At 43.3% G+C, this 21,373-nt stretch overlaps 3 protein-coding genes across 3 annotated transcripts; all 3 read left to right on the top strand.

Moving 5' to 3' along the window:
• The first annotated feature begins 143 nt into the window (after positions 1-143).
• On the top strand, positions 144-2,622 carry LOC147853668 (cytochrome P450 CYP72A616-like). The gene is made up of 5 exons (XM_087332269.1): positions 144-515; positions 632-855; positions 1,111-1,349; positions 1,487-1,892; positions 2,003-2,622. Exons 1-5 carry the CDS (start codon positions 191-193, stop codon positions 2,459-2,461), a joined length of 1,653 nt encoding a protein of 550 aa, XP_087188395.1. The 5' UTR covers positions 144-190; the 3' UTR covers positions 2,462-2,622.
• Positions 2,623-3,574: 952 nt separating this feature from the next.
• On the top strand, positions 3,575-6,093 carry LOC147853667 (ras-related protein Rab7-like). Its single transcript, XM_087332271.1, has 7 exons — positions 3,575-3,703; positions 3,847-3,873; positions 3,965-4,064; positions 5,132-5,278; positions 5,367-5,447; positions 5,546-5,691; positions 5,803-6,093. The coding sequence occupies exons 1-7, from the start codon at positions 3,651-3,653 to the stop codon at positions 5,864-5,866; spliced, it is 618 nt and encodes a 205-aa protein (XP_087188397.1). The 5' UTR covers positions 3,575-3,650; the 3' UTR covers positions 5,867-6,093.
• Positions 6,094-9,585: 3,492 nt separating this feature from the next.
• On the top strand, positions 9,586-11,023 carry LOC147853666 (uncharacterized). The gene has a single exon (XM_087331808.1). The coding sequence runs from the start codon at positions 9,636-9,638 to the stop codon at positions 10,440-10,442; it is 807 nt and encodes a 268-aa protein (XP_087187934.1). The 5' UTR covers positions 9,586-9,635; the 3' UTR covers positions 10,443-11,023.
• Positions 11,024-21,373: the final 10,350 nt, after the last annotated feature.

Here is a 21,373-nt window from a genome sequence, read left to right as displayed (position 1 = left end):
TCATGGTTAAAAGAGAATAAAAAGAAACAGTCGTCAACAGGCTCATGTAATCCAAGACTTACATAATTGAAGTGAGAGAATCCCCACTCCATCTTTGGAAAACCTTTGTGTGCTAAAGCACCCTCCCCCCCCCCCCCCCCCGGCCCCCTTTAGGAACATATATCTTATAGAGAGACTTTCATTCAAGAAAATGGAGCTCCTTCCATCCCTAATCTCATCATCATTCCAATTCCCATGGTCCACAGATGTCTTGCTGTCTGTGCTGGTTCTGCTTGCCTCCCTGCTCTTCTATGGCCTATGGAGAGCCTTCGATTCGATATGGTGGAGGCAGAGACGCATTCGGCGCGCTTTCGAATCTCAAGGTATCGCCTGCCTCCCCGCCACATTCCTCTACGGAAACCTCACTGAATTGGTCCAAATTGGGACAGAAGCCCGCAAATCACCCATGCCACAGATCACCCACAACATCTCGCCCCGGCTCCTGCCTCACCTTCATACCTGGCAAAAGAGATATGGTATATAACCTCCATGAGACCATTCTCATAGGATTTATATAAAAGACTTTTGGCATATAAGTTATCCTTGTTAAACTATCAATGGCATTAATACCATTTGTATGGCCATTGTTCAGGCAAGCGATTTGTATATTGGAATGGATCTCAACCGCGCTTCCCCCTCACCCACCCACACCAAGCCAAAGAAGTGCTCTCCACGAAATTCGGGCACTACCCGAAGCCTATCGGGAGGCCGGATGCGAAAGACTTGATTGGAGAAGGATTGGTGGGACTGGAGGGCGAGAAATGGGCTCAGCATCGCCGCATCTTGAACCCGGCATTCTTCCATGAGAAGCTCAAGGTTCGCCCGCCCCTCCATTCTTCTCCTTATTGTGCATCCATAGTGTGGTGAGATAAGATAGTATGTGAATATGAAAAATGTAAAGGAATTGTTCGTTATTACTTAGTACACCGGTATTTACAATAGTATGATAGGATGGGATTTGATTTGATTGACTTATCATTTGGGATGTGAGTTCAATTCAATGCATTTTGGAAGCTAACAAGGATCATGTGTGTTAAATGTGTATGTGCAATATTCTAAACCCTAAACTAGGTCATGATACCTACAATGGCATCATGTACAACCACAATGATGGAGCAATGGAAGGGGCAGATAGCCCAAGGCCATGATATAGATGTTCACACTGAGTTCCAAAACCTAACCGCGGACATCATAGCTCGCACGGCTTTCGGGAGCAGCTATCTGGAGGGCAAGCAGGTCTTTGAAATGCAACGCCAACAACAAGTCATTATGAACAAAACATTTACCACTGTCTACATCCCAGGGATGAGGTACAATGTTACATACCTATATGTTGTTCTTTTGGAATTGAAAGATCAACATATGCCTCTCCATTTTTTGTTTTTTTGTTTTTTCTAACATCTTGCTTGATTTGTTTAAATGCGTGCATACAAAAAAATGGATGCAGATTTATTCCGAATGCATTCAACCGTGCTCGTTGGAAGCTGAATCGCAACATTAACCGAACCCTCAGGAAGCTCATTGAAGACCGCTTACAGTCGGCAGCCAAGATGGGGCACGGAGCCGATTCCTATGGCACCGACTTACTTGGGCTCATGATGGCATCTAACCAAGGGGAGATGAAGGGCAACCAGAAGAACCTATCCAGAATGGGTATCCCTGATATCATCGGAGAATGTAAGACTTTCTTCTTCGCTGGCCACGAGACGACATCCACCCTCCTCACATGGGCATGTCTTCTGCTCGGGACGCATATGGAATGGCAAGATCGAGCTCGGGACGAGGTAGTCTCGCTATGCGGCAAAAGTACGGACATTGTGCCAACGATCGAGGCCGTGAACCAAATGAAGATTGTAAGTGTCTTAAGTATTATACCATTCTGACATATAAAGAACGGCTTTTACTTTGATGGTTTATGTGGTGTTGGGTGATTTTGCGTGACATAATTGAGCTATAATGGTAGTTGACCATGGTGCTGAACGAGACGTTGCGGCTGTACTCGCCAGCCATAGCTATGTTGAGGAAGGTGGAGAATGAGATGAGGCTAGGAGGTGATGATGAGATGGGGGATGTGGTGATACCGGCCGGGACAGAGCTACTAATGCCGGTGCTCATGTGGCATCACGAGGCCAAGTACTGGGGGCCGGACGCGGACGAGTTCCGGCCGGATCGGTTCGAGGGAGGGGTCGCGAAGGCGTCCCTGGTGGCCGGGGCATTCCTCCCCTTCTCCACCGGCCCTCGGGTGTGTATCGGACAGGGCTTCGCAATGCTGGAGGCGAAGACGGTTATGGCCACCATTCTAAGGAGATTCCGCTTCCACGTGTCGCCGTCGTACCGGCACGCCCCCATCACCATGGTCACCATGCAGCCACAATTCGGGCTTCAGCTCAGCTTTAGCCCCATAGTGGACCCTGCCCCTTGATAGGGAAAATGATGGGAAGGAGTGTATATGTGTCTATATATTTGGTTTGGCTCCAAAAATTCCTTCCTAAGGAAATGATGGGAAGGAGTGTGTATATGTATGTATGTATGTATGTATGTGCCTAATGGAAGAACTCCTGAAATGGGTGGTTTTAAATTGTCCCCAATTTCTCTAATCATCTATCTCCCACTTTGAGCATATATACATGTTAAAGACTAAAGTCTTGAAGCCAACTTGTATTTCAAAGACGAGAATATTATAATGCATTTCTTCTGTCAAACTCCCATGTACCATGCTTTATGAGTACATATAAACTTTGCATGTTAACATCTATTTTGTATATGTATGTATACATACATACTTGTATAATTGTAATTTGTAATTTGTAAATATGACCGTCATATGTTTATTCATCTTTATTTAGTTTAGGTTGAATTGTATGACCTTTTCCTTGGTATGTTTCCATCGGTGCCCATTTTTAGCGTGGTTAGCTCGGAAATCGAGATTGAGCATTGTATTTTGATATGAGCCACATGTGACACATATGTCAATGCGGGAAAGCATATGTATGTGTTGTTGACAAGCGAAATCATAGCTATACAAGAAACAATAGGCAAAAGGCAAAGTGGACTTGCGAGGAAATATAAGTTCATGATTGGTCGGTACCATGGGGAAGCCTTAGCCGAACACCCCTTGTATGATAATGCTTCGTAAAATGCCTCATGAACTTAAACCAGAGGTTTCTTGTTTACAAAAACGGAGGACCACAAACATCCCTAAGAAAAGGCTCGGACACGTGATGAAACAATCCTTGCAAAAAGTGAACGAATTGATATAATGCAACCTCGAAATGAGTTTGCGTCCCATAAAACCCACCGCAGAAAGATCACTCCGCACGTGTTTGGCTTTCGAAACAAAAAATGCTTATGACCCAAAACAAAAAAATGAAAAGCGAAGGAAAAAACATTCTTAGCAAGAAAAGGGAGCTTCTCACAAGTTTTCGAAATCCTGAAAAATACCCCTCAAACAAATGAATGCTATAAGGAGGGGTATTTCAAGAAATTATTTTCCAGGCGCGTTTAAGGGCTCGTTTATACAAGCTCGCCCCGGTCGCTTCCTCCCTCCCGCCTTCTTTTCTCTGCTTCTGTAGATCTTCTCTCTCGCCGACATTTCCTTCTGTTCAGTAGCCATGGCTTCTCGTAAGCGAACTCTCCTCAAAGTCATCATCCTTGGAGACAGCGGGTAGTCTTCTCTTCTCTTCTCTTTCCTTCTGTCTCTTCATCTCAAGAAAATGAAAAAGAAAGAAAATGAACATCCGCAAGTAAATAAAAAATGTTTTGATCCACCACATTTGTTTGTTTACTTCCCTCTCATGACATTTTCAGAGTAGGAAAGACATCTTTGATGAATCAGTATCCTTTTTCTGGATTTATATTACATTATTTGGATCTCCTTTGCGTCTCCTTTTCTTCGTCTGTTTCCATCTTGATCACTTTCACCTAGATATGTGAACAAGAAATTCAGTAATCAATATAAAGCAACGATTGGTGCTGACTTTCTAACAAAGGAGGTTCATGTAGAAGACAGGCTAGTAACTATGCAGGTATGCAGACATCATCGTCATTAGTGTATCTACATTTTTTATGTCTTTCTTCTACATTGATGTTTGTAAAAGCTCTTCGCAAAATCTACTATTTTCTTACCTCAGTCAATCTATTATCTTAACTTCTTTGATATTTATATTGGTTGTAATGTGTATGATAGAGCTTAAAAAGTGTCAGTTTTATGTCATTTTGCAAAAGCATGGTGGCCAAAGTGAAATTCATCTGATAAATGGTTATTTATATATACCTGAGGTTATCTTGTATGTATATGTGAACAACATAATTTGAACCACTATCTTTTCATGTCTGAACCAATGGATTAATAATGAGAAAACTTGTTAGAATGGTCCGAATTGGCATAAGCCATCCACTTTCAATTACACATGGTGGTAATTATATGACAAACAGGAATTGCTATGGAAATTTTCCTAGAGTTTTAATTGCCAGTTTGCTGAACCAAACTCTTCCTGGCCAGCATGCTGGAAAAAAGCAAAGTATATATTCAATCCATCAGAATTTTTTGGCTTGGCATAAATGCTTGCTCGTAATTGTGTGCTGTTTGGGACTGTGCATATGTATTATAAAGTATATGTAGCAGAGATGTTTATTTCATGATTCATCTGAAATGGAAAAACGCCAAAATACCCTAAAGTTTTTGTTATTTCAACAAATCACAATGGTCAACTCCCAAGAGAGCAAACTATAGTGAAGGGAAAATTTCTGAAACTCACCTGAGCTTTTGTCATTTCAACAAATCCCTGTGGTCAACTCCTGAAAGAGCAAAATATGATATACTTGAGCAATTATATGGTCAATTCATCCCATCCTCACAAATATGTGCAATTCGAGAAATTATATGCTTAATTTGAACAATTATATGATAAATTCATCCCCTTCCCTCTGGTTCTGGACCTGATCCATGGTTTTCAGGGAAAATGCAAAAAATTGTAAGCATTTGGGAAAATCAACCGAAACTTGCAGAGATTTCCTGAGCATTTCTCTGTAATGAAGATTGTTTGCGTCCATACCTTTGTAACAAAGAGGTCACTTTTGTATCATGTTGTAGATATGGGACACAGCTGGACAAGAGCGCTTTCAGAGCCTTGGTGTGGCATTTTACAGGGGTGCAGATTGTTGTGTTTTGGTGTATGATGTGAATGTTATGAAATCTTTTGATAACCTATCCAACTGGAGAGACGAGTTTCTTGTTCAGGTGAGTATTGTTTTAAGGCAGTACCTTCTGATTGTTCAAACACTAGTCTATTCAAATTTCATTTCAATGTTGTCTTGTGATGTCGCAGGCTAGTCCTCCTGATGCAGAAAACTTCCCATTCATGGTGTTGGGAAATAAAGTGGACATTGACAATGGCTGCAGTCGGGTGGTATATATATATACATATATAAGCATGCTTGATCGTCTGCTTTTCTTCTTCCTTTATACGTTTGCTTCTAGATTTACCATCAGTATATGTTCTTGTAGGTTTCTGAGAAGAAAGCTAGAGCTTGGTGTACAAGTAAAGGAAACATACCTTATTTTGAAACCTCTGCCAAAGAAGACCTGAATGTAGATGCTGCATTTCAGTGCATTGCGAAGAATGCATTAAAAAATTTGACAGATGAAGAAATGTGAGTATTGGTTGATTTCTTGTAATTACAAACCATTTGAAATGTCAACAATAAAAAGAAGCAGCAATATTCACTTCAACAATTCTTTTGTTTTGTTTTTTGCATTTACAGCTATCTTCCAGATACAGTAGACCTTACAGTAGGATCAGCAGAATCATCAACTTGTGGGTGCTAAAAGGAAAATAATTAATAAAAAATTCGAATGGTATTAGGTGGGAATGAACACACATAAACGACAATGATATTAACGGAAAACATTTTGGACGCCACTTTGACACATTGTTTTTAAAGTTGTAAATAAGGCCTAGTTATTCTTTGGACGCAAATTTTTTTCACAAAATTGTGTAGACTACTTAACAAACAAAATTTCATGTAAAGCTTATCCCAATTCGTTTCCTCCTTAGATGTTGATCTGCGTGATCTTCCTCTCATGTTTCATTTTTGTTACCACAATTGTTGGAATGGTTCCTTGGTTTAATTGATTGCACAAATCTCTTTAAGTGAGCAGTTGCAGAAAGCATGTTTTTGAAATAAATTGAGAGCAAAAAACCACAGTATTGAGGGTGTTTAGGGAAACTGCACCAAAAGATTAGATGAGTTCTTGAACTTGTTGATCAGGTAATTTCGATAACTGAACAAATCTGGCTGAAATATATTTAATTTGATGAGAACAGCATTGAAAAAATGTGCTTTTGTGTGGGAATGACTGGCGGAATAGGGTATTGATGGCTTTGTTTTTTGTAAGAAAATATCAAATTAAGAAAAAAGATCTTGTAGTCTTTTATTTTTAAGTTTGGAATCTGGATTATTAGTTTAACTCAATATGGAGCAAAAGGAAAGACTAGAGAATCAAGTCCTTCAACATTCTTGGTCAACTAAACATCAAAATATATGCTAAATGTTGTTTTCTAAACTTGACATGGTCTAATATTTCATTGTGGGTTTCCCCCTCCATTCAATGATTTCTGTGTGTATTATTATACATTATAGAAAATATGTGTAGTTATGAAGGCATGTGGTATTTAGTTGGTGGCAAAATGAAAACACTTTGCGTTCATCAACTTGTCAACACCACTACATTTAGTATCCCTTGGGAAAGTATTTAACTTAGGACCTTCGCTACTAAGAATAGGTTAACTAATTAGGCTATTCATAATAGGTTCCTTTTGTCTCATACTCTTAACCCTCAATATTTATAGTATGAGATCAGGGACCCAACATGGTCCATAATTCACCTTGGTACCTACCAACCCAAAGGTGCATGGCACAATGATTGGCACTTCAATTTCATATTATTTTCTATTAATAAAGTTTGATTTTGAGTCGATCTCACATAACGTGATAGTCCAACCTACCATTGAAAAGTCATTTCCTTCCTTGATAAGAATATTGTCAAATAATGCAACTTAAACATTTTTGAGACGTAAAACTTTAATAATTGAAGGCTTACAATTCAAAATGTAGTGAAATATAACATACCAAAAAGTTTCACATGAATATATGCATTCACATTGGCTTGTAATAATCATCATATGTAAACAAATCAAGGCTGTGAAGTTTGACTCAGCAATATAATAGATATATCCATGTACATTAGGTTTTCAAAAACACAAGTGCAAAACTTTTGCTTCCAATGCATAATAACAACAGAAAATTCCATTTTGTCGATCACTTGGTGACCCTCTCGTTGTATTTATGTGTATTGATATGCTCCCATATACATATGCACATCTATATAACTTTTGTTTTATTGGTGCGAACCTATAAGGTATTTGTGCACTTGTGTTTATCAAGTAGACTCTTTGGAAAGTGAAATAATTCACTTGTGTTCATGTTTTTACCCAAGATGATTATTTTCTTACAAGGTAAATGAGAAACTTGCTACTTAGACATCTAACTAAAGAGTTGTACCTAACATGCAAGTGAGGTCAATTATATGTGTTGTTAATTTTCAATTATAAACTCTTAAGGGCAAGGAAAGGAAAATAGTAATATGGTATGTCTGTGATAGTAGCTTGTAGGTTAGAAGGTGAAGTTCTATTTTGCAGCCATAAGTTTTAAGTGGAAGGCCATATGCATTACATATTTGTACATGTTTTATCGGCGTGTGTGATTACAAGGTGAATTGGAGTACATGTATGGTCGCATACACCAAAAACATACGCAAACCAAAATGGCATTTGTAATATAGGGCAACCCAATGTTTATGAATCACAAATGCATCCAACAACTCAAAGACATGTCTAAATAGAGTAATAATTTATTTGAAAATCATTGAGGAATTTTGTTTTTCACATAGTGATACGTAACATCCACATGAGAAATTTGAATCAACTAGCAAATTGCAACATGCACATATCCTACTTAAAAGCAACATTCCACGCTTAAACCCTTGTGGTTGTTAGCACCCAAACATCAATAAAGGGAATATTATAGGGGCAAGTCTAGACCTTTTGTTACCATGTGGTCAAAGCCATGATCTTTTTCTAAGCATATATTATTACCATGGTAGAGAGAAACCATGATCAAGTTGGGGGTAGAGAATACAACAATAGTCGTTAGTCAATAACTAAGCATCTGAAGTCTTAGTTAGAGCTTAAAGAAAACCATATAATTTCAATATTCTACAATAATATTGAGCGGAGCAGTTGCAAGAAATAAATGTTAGGTGGAGGTTGTGACTTGTGAGAGAACACAACCAATTGTGAAAAAATAATTTGTAGTTGAAATTGAAGAGCAATAATATTTGCCAAACTTGGGCTAGAGAGGTGGGTCATGATTTCATGTACACCTCATAGCCTAAAGAAATCCATATCATTTCAACATCCACAAATGTATAAAAATATAGCAGATATATAGTAAATAAATGCTAAATGGAGAGACAAAAGTATTTTGTGAAGAGCAATAATATTTGGCTAACAAGGTCTATTGAAACGAGGATAAAGTGTGGTATACATACATATACATAAATCGGGAAGTCGCTCACATAACTACATATACATGTACTATCATCCATCTTATTCAATGCATCCTATAATTCATAGGAGGGGGTGACCAAGCCCTTGGTTTCATACGTAACACATGTGGTCCACGAAGAACAGAAGGATAAGGGGTACAAACTAGTCTTGGCCACATCATTCCGAAAGGTGCCCCCCCCTCCGACCCATGTAGAGCCATGGATTGATATGATTTGTCCAACCATGGATGGCCGTGGCCAGAGACCATGACAAATTGCTTATGTGGTCCGCGAAGAACAGAAGGATAAGGGGTACAAACTAGTCTTGGCCACATCATTCCGAAAGGTCCCCCCCCCCCTCCCGACCCATGTAGAGCCATGGATTGATATGATTTGTCCAACCATGGATGGCCGTGGCGAGAGAGCATGACAAATTGCTTTAGGGCCCCCATGGGAAGTGTAGGGTCTTTTTCGAAGATTGACATGGTGGTGGAGGGGACACCCTACCACCTCCTCTTCCTTTCCTTATGTGTGTGTACAGTGTACATACATATGTGTGGTGTTTTGATCCAATCCCCATATCATCATCTACAAGGAGAGTCAAGATTTCTGAGCTATTTTTTTGCTTTCTAAATGTAGAAGACCAACCCCCACCCCCCCAAATTTCCTTTTACCCCCCTTTCAATTTGCAGAGAAAAACACTCCTTATTTTTGTGGCTGAATTTTGGCAGCATTTAATCCAATACATCCCCCCCCCCCCCCCCCCCTCCCCCTCTTCTCTCCCCCAAGACAAAAATACAAAAATCAAACATCGCCACTTGTGCCTTCCTCTAAGTTCTCTCCTCTATCTTTTCACTGTTGGCAGAGAGCTAAGTAAGTTTCTCTACACCTGAAAAACTGAATAATGCTCTTGAAATATTGATGATGATTTAATGATGATGATTTGTTGCCAAAGTTAACTACCTCTACTTCCGGTCCACAGATCATAATGACGACGAAAATGCGCCAATCTTCCAGCTCAACTAAATGCGGAGAATTAATGGTGGATCAAGAGAAGGAGGAAGGATCAACAAGGGAGAGCGATAGAAACAGTTTTGATTGCAACATATGCTTAGAGCCATGTGAAGAGCCAGTGGTGACAATGTGTGGTCACCTCTTCTGTTGGCCATGCCTCTACAGATGGCTTCACACCACCGCATCTCAACATGACCTACTCATCATCCAGCAACACCATAGCTGCCCTGTGTGCAAAGCAGATTTAAAGGAAAAGATCATCCCTCTGTATGTTGGATCAAGATCAAGATCAAGATCGAGCAACAAAGATATAACTCATGCTCATGTGAATTATGAAGAAGATCATATTGAGAAACATCGAGCAATTCCGTCGAGGCCATCGATTACAATTCCATGTAATTCTTCTGCTTCTTCTTCCTCCTCCCCTTCATTGAGACCGGAGGAGCATCATCGGAACCAACGTGGTGTCCAAACAAACATCATCAATGGCTTATATGGTGGCAGGTTCAATCAACATGGCAACTTAGGTGGATCACAGCACTATGATGGGAGTACCCCTTTCTCTTCTAGTTTTGGCATTTTCCCTGCCTTACTTGGGTTTCAGTTGAGTAACTACAACAATGGTGTCCCTACAATTAGGCCCAATAGAAGTGGTTCTTATATGCCACCAAATGTATTGTCCACTAACAATGACCCACAACAACAAAAAGAAGGGTTCATTGTGCATTGGCTCTTCATCCTACTGTCTACCTTTGCTTTTGCTTGCCTTTTGTTCTTCTAAAGCAACATTTTTTCATACTTTGATGGTGACAGTTGAATGTATGCATGCATGCATGCATGCATGTATGTATGTATGTATGTATGTACAAAGAAAGTGTATCGGTACAGTGTTACCATTCTACCCATCCATGCCAAGCTTAATAGTGTACATCAGTTGAGAGTAACTAGTAAGGAGCACTAATATTTTTTGTTAGCATTCAAAAAGCTCTCTTACTTATCAACTGGTTTTGGACCTTAGTTTAAATTAAAGTTCATGCTTGTTTTAGTACTAGGATCATGCTAACATATTTCCGGCACATAGGACTTGTGCGTGGGAATCCTACCACTAAGATGATATATATGTATGGCTATATGAATCCATGTAGGAAGACAATGTGAAGCATGTTTAGGACAAAATATGGCAGCTTGAACCTGTGCAAGATACTACGTGGTAGACCTATTTGCTTCTGTTTGACATGAATGATATTGGATACATAAGCATGGGATGTTGTGATGCCAATGTAGTAACTACCATCAACTAAATCTATTTGGGAAACCACAAATCTATAATGGTTGTTGGCTACAAATTTGCACATTACTTTCCTCATGGGTCTAACAATGACTCAGACAATTCTACGTATTCGACATTTTGGTTTTGGTGATCCACATTAAGATTTACAATGAAGACTAAGTCCCATTTTAGGGGACCACAACATTCTATCATTGATTTTGTGATTGTATGTTGAAGGAAATTCATGTGTCAAAGCAGATTTGTGAACTTCATTGATTTAATGAATGGAAAAGGAAAAATTCATAAAGCCCTCAAAAAAGAAAAAGAAAATGCAATTTGGTGAGTTACATGAATATTGGATCTCAAGTTGTATGAAATGGATGATATAAAGACACATTACCTTTTGAGAAGCCTAGTTTGAAGGGTCTACATTGTGATGACACAATAGGCTCTTATCAATATCTACATAGATTGGTTGTTTTTTGAGAAGCCTAGTTTGAATAGTTTATATTTTTTTTAATGCAAAAATAGACTCTTGCGGTTTACCCATATAAGATAACATAGCCTAGATAAGATTAGGCCGACTTTGCATTAGTTTTCTTGATGGTTGTTAAAATTAAATCTTCACGGAACCATGATGCCTCCAAAAATGATTTGTGCATTACAGTTCTACTTACATTAAAAGTGTGTGCTAAGCTATTCAACAACCACAAATTGACTCGAGGGTGAAAAATAAGTCAATGTGGCTACAGTTTGCTAAACATAAATGGTTGTCAAATTTTAATTTTTATGATATCAAACATTGAAAGCATAGAATAAGGTATTCTAACTTTTCAAGACCTTGAAATATTCTAGCTTATTGGCAAAAGTCAAATCTTAGGTTGTCGAATCCCATTACATAAGGATTACTTTTCCTAAGAGTGGTTGGTTGTTGAGGTTCAATGATAGTCTTAACTTCATTGTGAAATCCACAATTTAGCAAATTGCTCAAAGCTTCATCTTCTCAATTCACATCGCAAGCCAATTAAACAAAATTCAGATGCTTCACTAGAAGTTGTCTATAACTCTTGTTGAGGTTTCTAGATATTGTAAATCAAGGTGTGATTGTTAGAGTCTTTAGATACGACCTCAAACTGTTATGCACGCAATACGTAGGTGAGAGTAGGTCACTAATATTTACAAAACATAATTGAGGGGTTTGTTCACTAATGTTAGAAAGGGACTAATGTGATTGGATGGTCGAAATGTACGAAGTCATCGCAAACTTCGGAAGGATGGTTAGGTTGGATTGAACATCCCTAGTAAGCACGAAGTACAAGACTGTGGACCGGAAGGTGAGGCCAGTCGCGGCTCAGAGTGGATGAATGGGGTCGTGGCTGGCCCAAGTTTATGAGAACCGGCCGACATAGGACATTGGTTCACCGACGAGACGCTACTAGAGCTCAAGACCGGTGGGGGTGGCTTCCACCTACCCGTGGAGGAAGACCGGTTTCAAAGGATGCTCGGAAGGCACAGGAAAGCCTTCGCACTCTTGCCGGGGGAGATCGGGTGCGTCGACCCGACGATCATGGAGCCTATGGTGATCTTCACGGTACTATGGAATCTCAAGCAAGTTTTGGTGCTGAGAGCTCACATATCGAAGTTGACGGTGTCGTAGTGTAGGTTGCACACTATGTGGAAATTATATTTTTGTCCCTCCGGATAGAGAATGGAGTGCTCGGTGGGAACCGGAGGAAAACGGCATACCGGCAAGGAGGAAAAACGGCATACCGGCAAGGAGGAAAAACGGCATACCGGCAAGGAAGAGCCGGATAAAGAGACATAAATGTAAAAAGAAAGGAAATACTCACTACTGCGCAGGGCGTGATTCAAACTCTGCACCACCACGTTGACAAACCCCAACCTTACCATTACATTAACTTATCTTAAGTGCTTTAAATATAGATTTAATATGTATAAGACCTTTATTTATGCATACCTTTATTAAAAGGTAAATCGTGTATTTTTTAATATATGAAAAAGACGAGACACTAAAAAAATAACTCATGCACATCTAGCGTGCATGAGCCCTATACTTAGGAAAAAAAAAAAAAAAGCATCACATGCACATTTAGTGGACATGAACACTTTTTGTAAAAAAGAAAGCATGAAGCCATGCTTAGCTCTTCCTTCCTTATATAAGGAGGAGAGAAATATGTAAAGGGTTGTTGATTATTTGGATTAGGAATTAATCAATACAAAAATTATTCGTGGGATTCACGATTTATACATCTACTTCTCTCTTAACACCCTAAGTACCAATTAATATAGTATGCTCGTGTGATTCACGAGTTTCTTATCTTTCTCTTTGCTAGTTACTCATAATTAATCTCTATCTCACGAACTTCTTTCTCCTAGTCCAAGACCTCTGTGGTTCCCACCCGACTCACGCAACGATCCGGAGCCGAAAGGCACGACACAGTTGGTGAACCCGACGTGAAGACGGGTGGCAAGGAGATGGAGGCTCAACAAGCTAACAATATGATGGCGATGTTCGAACGGATGCTTCAAGAACAACGCACGATGTCGGAGATTTCGGCATCAGTAGAGCGGCTCGTGCAACGCAACGGGCAATTTAATGGTAAGGATGTGTCGCGATATTTGCAGGACTACAAGGCGGAGATGCTCCGGTGCCGGGCTTCGGAAGGACTGCAAGTGACATCCTTTAACCGGGTGGCGACCGACGGGCTTCAAGGGAGTATCCACGGGTTGCAACAACAAAATCCGACGTGGGAAGCATTCGAAGAGGCGTTAAAGACCACGTTTGCCATCGAGGACTCCTCCAAGGCAACGCGGAGGGGATTCGAGGATTGGGTGGAAACGTCAGGTAAGGGGCTGAAGGTCCTCGAAGTGTTTTCGACATTCGAAAGTCGGTTCGGGAGGTTGTCCGCGAGAGATCAAACTATTCTTGCACCGGACAAAGTCATCATGTTTTTGCGAGCTGTGGACGTCCGGGACCGGAAAGATCTCGGAGTGCTTCTTGAGGACACGACCACTGAAAGCGGCCTCACCGAAACATGGGAAAGCGTGCGGGATATCGTCGCGCGGTACACGAAGAGGGGGCAATGGCTTGCCAACGAAGAAAAGAGGGTTTCGGAACCGATTCCAAAACCGAGAACGGGATTGGAAGACCATCAACCGAGGGCTCGGGAGATTACGGCCGAGAAGGGAGTCGACGCGTCTACGGTGGAGCAGCTGCTGAAGGAGATGGAGAATCTAAAGATCGCGATGGTGAAGAAGTCGGATGACCGCCCCACAAGCTCCAAATATACGGATCGACGGTGCATATGGTGCGATAGCGCCGAACACGATCGGAGGGATTGCGACGACCATAAGGAGGCGCTACGACGGGATCTCATCTACTACGAGGGAAACCGGATTCATTCGATGGACTCTCGGAAGCCACTCCGACCGAACTTCCGGAAAGGCGGCATGAAGAAGGTGCTCGAGGAGGAGTTAGCGGCAAGAAGCAACTATGCGACAACCGCGGGAATATGTGTCGGGGAGTCAACGGGAGCGAAGGCGTCTTTCTGGCCGGAGGTGCTAGGAAACACCGAGAAAACCGACTCCAACGATATCCGAAACACCGCGGAAGGCGTCCGGGAAGCTACGGGATGGGAGTGCCCTGTCGACAAGAATAGCATATACGCCCTGTGTCAATTACATGAGGTGTATGTGGACGAGAAACGACGGCGCACGGAGGATGCGGCCGGACCATCGAAGATACCGGAAAGCTGGAACTCTGGAGGTAAGGGAAAAGAAAAGGCGACTCCGACATTCAAGCTCGCCTCGGACATAGAACAACAAACCGACTTGAAAAGGGTGTTCGAGGAAAGAATCTTGGATAGCCGGGTAGATTTTTCGCTGCGGGAACTACTCGGAAAAGCGAAGAAGGAGTTTCACGATCTTCTCGTGGATCTCGTGAAAAGGAAGAGACAAAGTACGGAGGAAAATGCTCCAAGGGTGAATGCAAATACCGTTTCAATGAACGACACCGAAGTGGAAGGCGAAATTCCGAACTCCCACTATACAAGGCCACACTGGGCACGTGCGACTACGGAGACTCCGGTCCGAATCGGCAACATCAAAGAACCCGTGCTAGCATTGATTGATCACGGATCGGAGATCAACTTGATGTCCAAGGAGTTCTACCGAAAGGGGAAGTGGCCTATAAACACCAACCATGGATGGAAGATTCGGGCAGCCACGAAAACGACAGAAGACCTATTTGCGGCTTGTCCGGATGTGACGGTAAAGATCGGGGATGTCGAAATTGACCAAAATTTCTTTGTGCAGGATGAGGTTTCACATTCTGTCATCCTCGGCCAACCCTTTATCACGGCTTCACGGATGGAGACGAAGGTGCTCGATAGTGGTGCGGCTTTTGCGCGAATTCGGAGCCAAAACGGAGGGAAATCCGTCCAATTCCTAACGGTGCCGGCAAATCACGAAAGGAACAAGAGGGAACTCTTGTCCCAAGTGAGAATGGATTTTTAAAGCGGACTGTTGCGGAGTGGGGAAGTGATAGTCCGAGAAACCCTGATACCCCACACAGGAAGAAAACTCTCGGAGCAAAACAAGTACGAATCGGCCCGGATGGGGCATCTACGTACACGGCCGTAACCGAAGGAATGAAGAAACAATACCGACAAGTGGAGGATAAGTTACGGTCGGCATCAATAATAAAAGAAGATGAAGAAATCGTGGGAGTGATCGAGGAAGTGTTCTATGGGAATACACTACAACGGCTTGAAGAGCTTGCGGAAGATAAAAGCCACGGGAACCGGGTAGTCCCGGTGGAATCGGTCGAGATGTACGAGATCGTTGCGAAAATGGGGCCGGATGCGCTCCGCAAAGAAGAAGCAATGGTAAGTACGAAATACAAGACCGTGGAGAAAAAGGTGAAACCGGCCGCGGGACCACTACCCGCCGATAGCGAACAAAAGAAGAAAGAAGTCTCGGGAGATCCGACACTTCGGAAGTCCGTGGATATCGGACATGCCTTCACAGATGAGACCCGGAAGAAACTTCGGATCGGTGGAGGTGGGTTCCTCTTACAAGAAGAAGAAAAACGGTTTCGAGAGATGTTGGAGCAACATGGCAAAGCATTCGCGTTCACATCGAGGGAGATCGGATGCATTGATCCAAAGATAGTGGAGCCGATGGTGATTTTCACGATTGATCATGTACCGTGGAACCTGAAGCCGATTCCGGTGCCACGGGCGCATATTCCGAAAGTCATCGACTTACTCAAGGAGAAGGTGGCGATGGGGATTCTAGAGCCATCAAGTGCTCCGTACTCAAATCGATGGTTTACGGTTCCGAAGAAGAATGGGTCACTCCGATTCATCCAAGACTTGCAACCGGTGAACAAGGTCACGATCCGGAACTCGGGAGTCGGTCCGATAGTGGACGAATTCGCGGAAGCTTTTGCCGGACGTGCGATATACTCCATCGGGGACCTATACTCGGGGTATGACCAATTCCAACTAGCCGTGGAGAGCCGAGACATCACTACCATGCGGACACCGATAGGACTAGTTCGAATGTGCACACTACCACAAGGAGCGACAAACTCGGTTGCACATATGATGAACGCGATGAACAAGGTGCTTCGAGATTGCATTCCGGAGATAACGATGCCGTTTCTAGATGACATTCCGATGAAAGGATGCGCGGTGGAAGAAAAAGATGAGACTATGGATGATCGGGGATGCCGAAAGTTCGTGGTCGACCATATTCATGATTGCGAGAAAGTGTTGCGAAAGCTAGAAGATGTGCACCTAACACTTTCCGGGGAGAAATCGGCATTCGGGCAAGAAGAAATATTGGTGGTCGGACATCTATGTGGACCCTACGGCCGAAGACCGTCACCAACAAAGATCGATGCGATTCAAGCTATGAAGGAAGTATGTGAGTCAACATCGGAAGTCCGAAGGTTTCTGGGTGCGTGTGCATTCTATCACATATGGATTCCGCACTATGCACATATAGCGGACCCGCTCTATCACTTGTTGCGGAAAGGTAAGAAATTCGAATGGAAACCGGAACACACTAAAGCCATGAGGAAGCTCAAGAAGACACTATGGAGGGCGGAATCACTTAAGAAGCCAAGCTACGAGCGGCCAATCATAGTAACGGTTGATACAAGTCCAACCGGTATCGGGTGGGTCATCAATCAAGCCGACTCGGATGGTTCGCGGTATCCGATCCGATTTGGAGCAAAGGTCCTCAACGAAAGGCAACGCGGATATGCACAAGTCAAAAGAGAATTGTGGGGAGTCGTGTCGGCGATAAAATCGGATCGGGATTATTTGATCGGAGCTGAAGTGGTGATCGAGACGGATTGTCTTCCGATACTTGGGATGATGCGGTGTTGTACGATACCGGATGTGGCTATGCTAAGGTGGATTGCATATGTCAAGTCACTTAATCCGGAGGTTCGACACATCTCGGGGAAGGACAACGCGGTAGCGGACATGTTATCGAGGGCGCGGTTTGAAGACGACATAACCGAATCAGATAATGAAGAAGTTTCCGAAGACTACTTCACGTCAGAACACATATGCCGAGTGAACGTGATCCGAGAATTCCGGGAAGAAGAATACGAGGGGGAAACCTTGATGATCGGGAAGATGCTACAAGAGGTCGAGGATTCAACCAATGATAAAGAAAGGAGAGCCGAGATCCGAAGGAAGAAGAGGCAAGTCCAAAAGTTCTTCTTGGAAAACGGTTTAATATGGAGGACGCCGAAAAGACCGGATGGGATACCACTTCGAGTAGTCGGGACGAAAGAGCAACGAAACCGGATAATGTCCGAGTTCCACGAATCCGATTGGGCTGGACATCGAGGAACATGGGCAACTTTTGTGAAAATCAAGCAAAGATATTGGTGGAAGAACATGTATAAAGATGTCGCGGAGTTCACAGAAAGCTGCGAGAAATGTCAAGTCTACTCCGGGGTCCGACACCGAGATGAGCTGCATCCGACATTCTCACCGACAATCAACTTCAAGTGGATGGTCGACATTGTAGCTATGCCGACCGGGATTGGACAAAAGAAATACTTGGTGTTAGCTCGAGAAGATCTCACAAACCAAGTTGAAGGTCGAGCGCTTCGGAGGAAAACGTGTGCCGCGGTGTGCCAATTTCTTTTGGAAGAAGTGTTTTGTAGGTACGGCTGCGTAGGACAAGTGATTGCGGACCGGGGAGAACTCGACTCGGACAAAGCTAGGGGATTCTTCGCCAAACATGGAGTTCGGTTAACGTTGACAACGGCCTACAATCCGGAGGCCAACGGGAAGATCGAACGAGGACATAGTCCGATCGTGAAAGCACTTGCGAAGGCATGCGACGGAAGGGTGAAGGATTGGCCACAAATGATTCCGTATGCACTATGGGCGGATCGGACGACGCATAGCTCCGTGACCGGTTACATGCCGGCAGAACTCATGACCGGACAAGCACCGGTAATGCCAACGGAAACCGCAATCGCGACATGGACAATACTACCGTGGAAGGAAGAGATGAGCCGGGAAGAATTACTAGCAGTCCGGATACGACAACTGGAGGGAAGACCGAAAGATGTAGCGGAAGCGTCACGCCGACAACAAGAAGCACGGTTCCGGAACAAAAGCCGGTTCGACACAAAGCACCGACTACGACCGAGGAGGATTGAAGAAGGAGATTGGGTGATCGTCTATGATAGTAGCTTGGACCATCAACATACAACGATGCGGAAATTCGCGAAAAGGTGGTTCGGGCCGTACGAGGTTCGGAAGGTCTTCGACAACGGGACGTACCGACTGTCCGAGTTGGATGGAACAATACTACGAGTGCCTATAGCCGGGAAGCGGGTGAAGATTTTTAAGAAGCGGACCGACGACAAACCTTATGTGATCCAAGTCGAGGCCGACAACGAGGAGCAATCGGACGAAGACCACAATGATGCGGGAAGCGAAGAAAGTGGATTACAACTCATAGTCGAGATAAGGGGAGAATCGGAGGAAGCTTCGGATGAAGACGGATACGAAGAATCAAGAACTTCGGCACATACCGGAGGATGTGCGGGTTTGGAGGGGGCGAGTGTCGTAGTGTAGGTTGCACACTATGTGGAAATTATATTTTTGTCCCTCCGGATAGAGAATGGAGTGCTCGGTGGGAACCGGAAGAAAACGGCATACCGGCAAGGAGGAAAACGGCATACCGGCAAGGAGGAAAAACGGCATACCGGCAAGGAGGAAAACGGCATACTGGCAAGGAAGAAAACGGCATACCGGCAAGGAAGAGCCGGATAAAGAGACATAAATGTAAAAAGAAAGGAAATACTCACTACTGCGCAGGGCGTGATTCGAACTCTACACCTCCACGTTGACAAACCCCAACCTTACCATTACATTAACTTATCTTAAGTGCTTTAAATATAGATTTAATATGTATAAGACCTTTATTTATGCATACCTTTATTAAAAGGTAAATCGTGTATTTTTTAATATATGAAAAAGACGAGACACTAAAAAAATAACTCATGCACATCTAGCGTGCATGAGCCCTATACTTAGGAAATAAATAAAAAAAGCATCACATGCACATTTAGTGGACATGAACACTTTTTGTAAAAAAAAAAGCATGAAGCCATGCTTAGCTCTTCCTTCCTTATATAAGGAGGAGAGAAATATGTAAAGGGTTGTTGATTATTTGGATTAGGAATTAATCAATACAAAAATTATTCGTGGGATTCACGATTTATACATCTACTTCTCTCTTAACACCCTAAGTACCAATTAATATAGTATGCTCGTGTGATTCACGAGTTTCTTATCTTTCTCTTTGCTAGTTACTCATAATTAATCTCTATCTCACGAACTTCTTTCTCCTAGTCCAAGACCTCTGTGGTTCCCACCCGACTCACGCAACGATCCGGAGCCGAAAGGCACGACAACGGAGCTGCTCAAATAGAAGATCGAGATGGGGATCCTTGAGCCGTCGAGCACCCCGTACTCGAATCAATGGTTTACGGTGCCGAAGAAGAACAGCACGCTACGCTTCATTCAAGACCTGCAACCGATCAACGACAAGGATTGGGCCGACAATTAACGAGTTTGCAGAGGCCTTCGTGGGGAGGTCAATCTACTTAGTCGGCGACTTGTACTCCGGATATGACCAGTTCCAGCTAGCTGTGGAGAGTAGGGATATATCATATCACAATGATGCGAACCCCTCTCGGCCTAGTTCGGATGTGTACCCTGCCGCAAGGAGGGACCAACTCCGTGGTGCACCTGGTGAATGCAATGAACAAGGTTTTGCGGGACTGCATCCCAGATATCACCATGCCTTTCTTGGACAACATCCCGATCAAGGGATGTCTGGAGGAAACGAAGGATGAATCGATTGAGCCGGACAAATGTTGGAGGTTTGTCGCGAACCACATCTCCGACTGTGAGAAGATACTGCAGAGGCTTGAGGGCACTAAGCTTACCTTCTCCAGGGAGAAGTCGGCTTTTAGACAATTTGAGATCCTAGTAGTGGGGCACTTGTGTGGACCATATGACCGGAAACTGTCTCCGACGAAGGTAGAGGCCATCTCCGCGATGAAGGAGGAATGCAGGACGGTCACAGAAGTTCGACGATTCTTGGGAGCGTGCACTTTCTACCACATTTGGATCCCACACTATGCGCACCTTGCCGAGCCGCTCTATGGGTTGCTGAAGAAGGGTCTGAAGTTCGAATGGGCCGCAGAGTAGATAGAGGTGGTCTGGAAATTGAAGGAGAGGCTGACGGCAGCGCCGGCTCTCCGCTTTTCTGAAAAGTAGTATACAAGGCGGAAACACTGGTTTACGTAACGGCGGATACGAGTCTGACCGGAATCAGGTGGGTGGTTAATCAGGAAGACGAGGACGACACACGGTTCCCCATACGGTTGGTGTGAAGGTGTTGAGCGAGTGGCAACAAGGATACACCCAGGTTAAACGTGAACTCTAGGGTATCGTTTTGGTGGTCAAGACCGATAAAGACTACTTGATTGGGACGAAAGTAGTAATCGAGATAGACTGCCTACCAATCCTTAATATGGTTTTCGGATGCGCGACTCCGGACTCGTGTACATCAAGTCCCTGAATCCGGAGATATGACACATCTCTGGAAAGGGCAACACCATGGCCGATATGCTCTCAAGAGCACAGTTCGAGAATGAGGACGACATGGTGTCAAAAGACGAAGAGGTTGATGTGGATTTCTTCGAATTGGCTCGAATGTCGGTGAATAAGTGGAGCACTCCGGCCCTAAACAAGTTCAATGAGGACGACTACAATGGGGAGTGGCTTTTGATCGGAAGATTCCTGTGCACGATGATGATGGGCGCATGGTGGACGAAAGAAGAAGTGAGTCGACTCCAGAAGAAAGCT

The sequence above is a fragment of the Azolla caroliniana genome, unplaced genomic scaffold (assembly GCF_043228905.1).
Source record: "Azolla caroliniana isolate FFs.n. ecotype wild unplaced genomic scaffold, voAzoCaro1.0.p SCAF_16, whole genome shotgun sequence".
Classification (NCBI taxonomy): domain Eukaryota; kingdom Viridiplantae; phylum Streptophyta; class Polypodiopsida; order Salviniales; family Salviniaceae; genus Azolla; species Azolla caroliniana.
The sequence above is the reverse complement of the archived record's forward strand: the minus strand, read 5'-3'. Positions and strand labels throughout refer to the sequence as shown.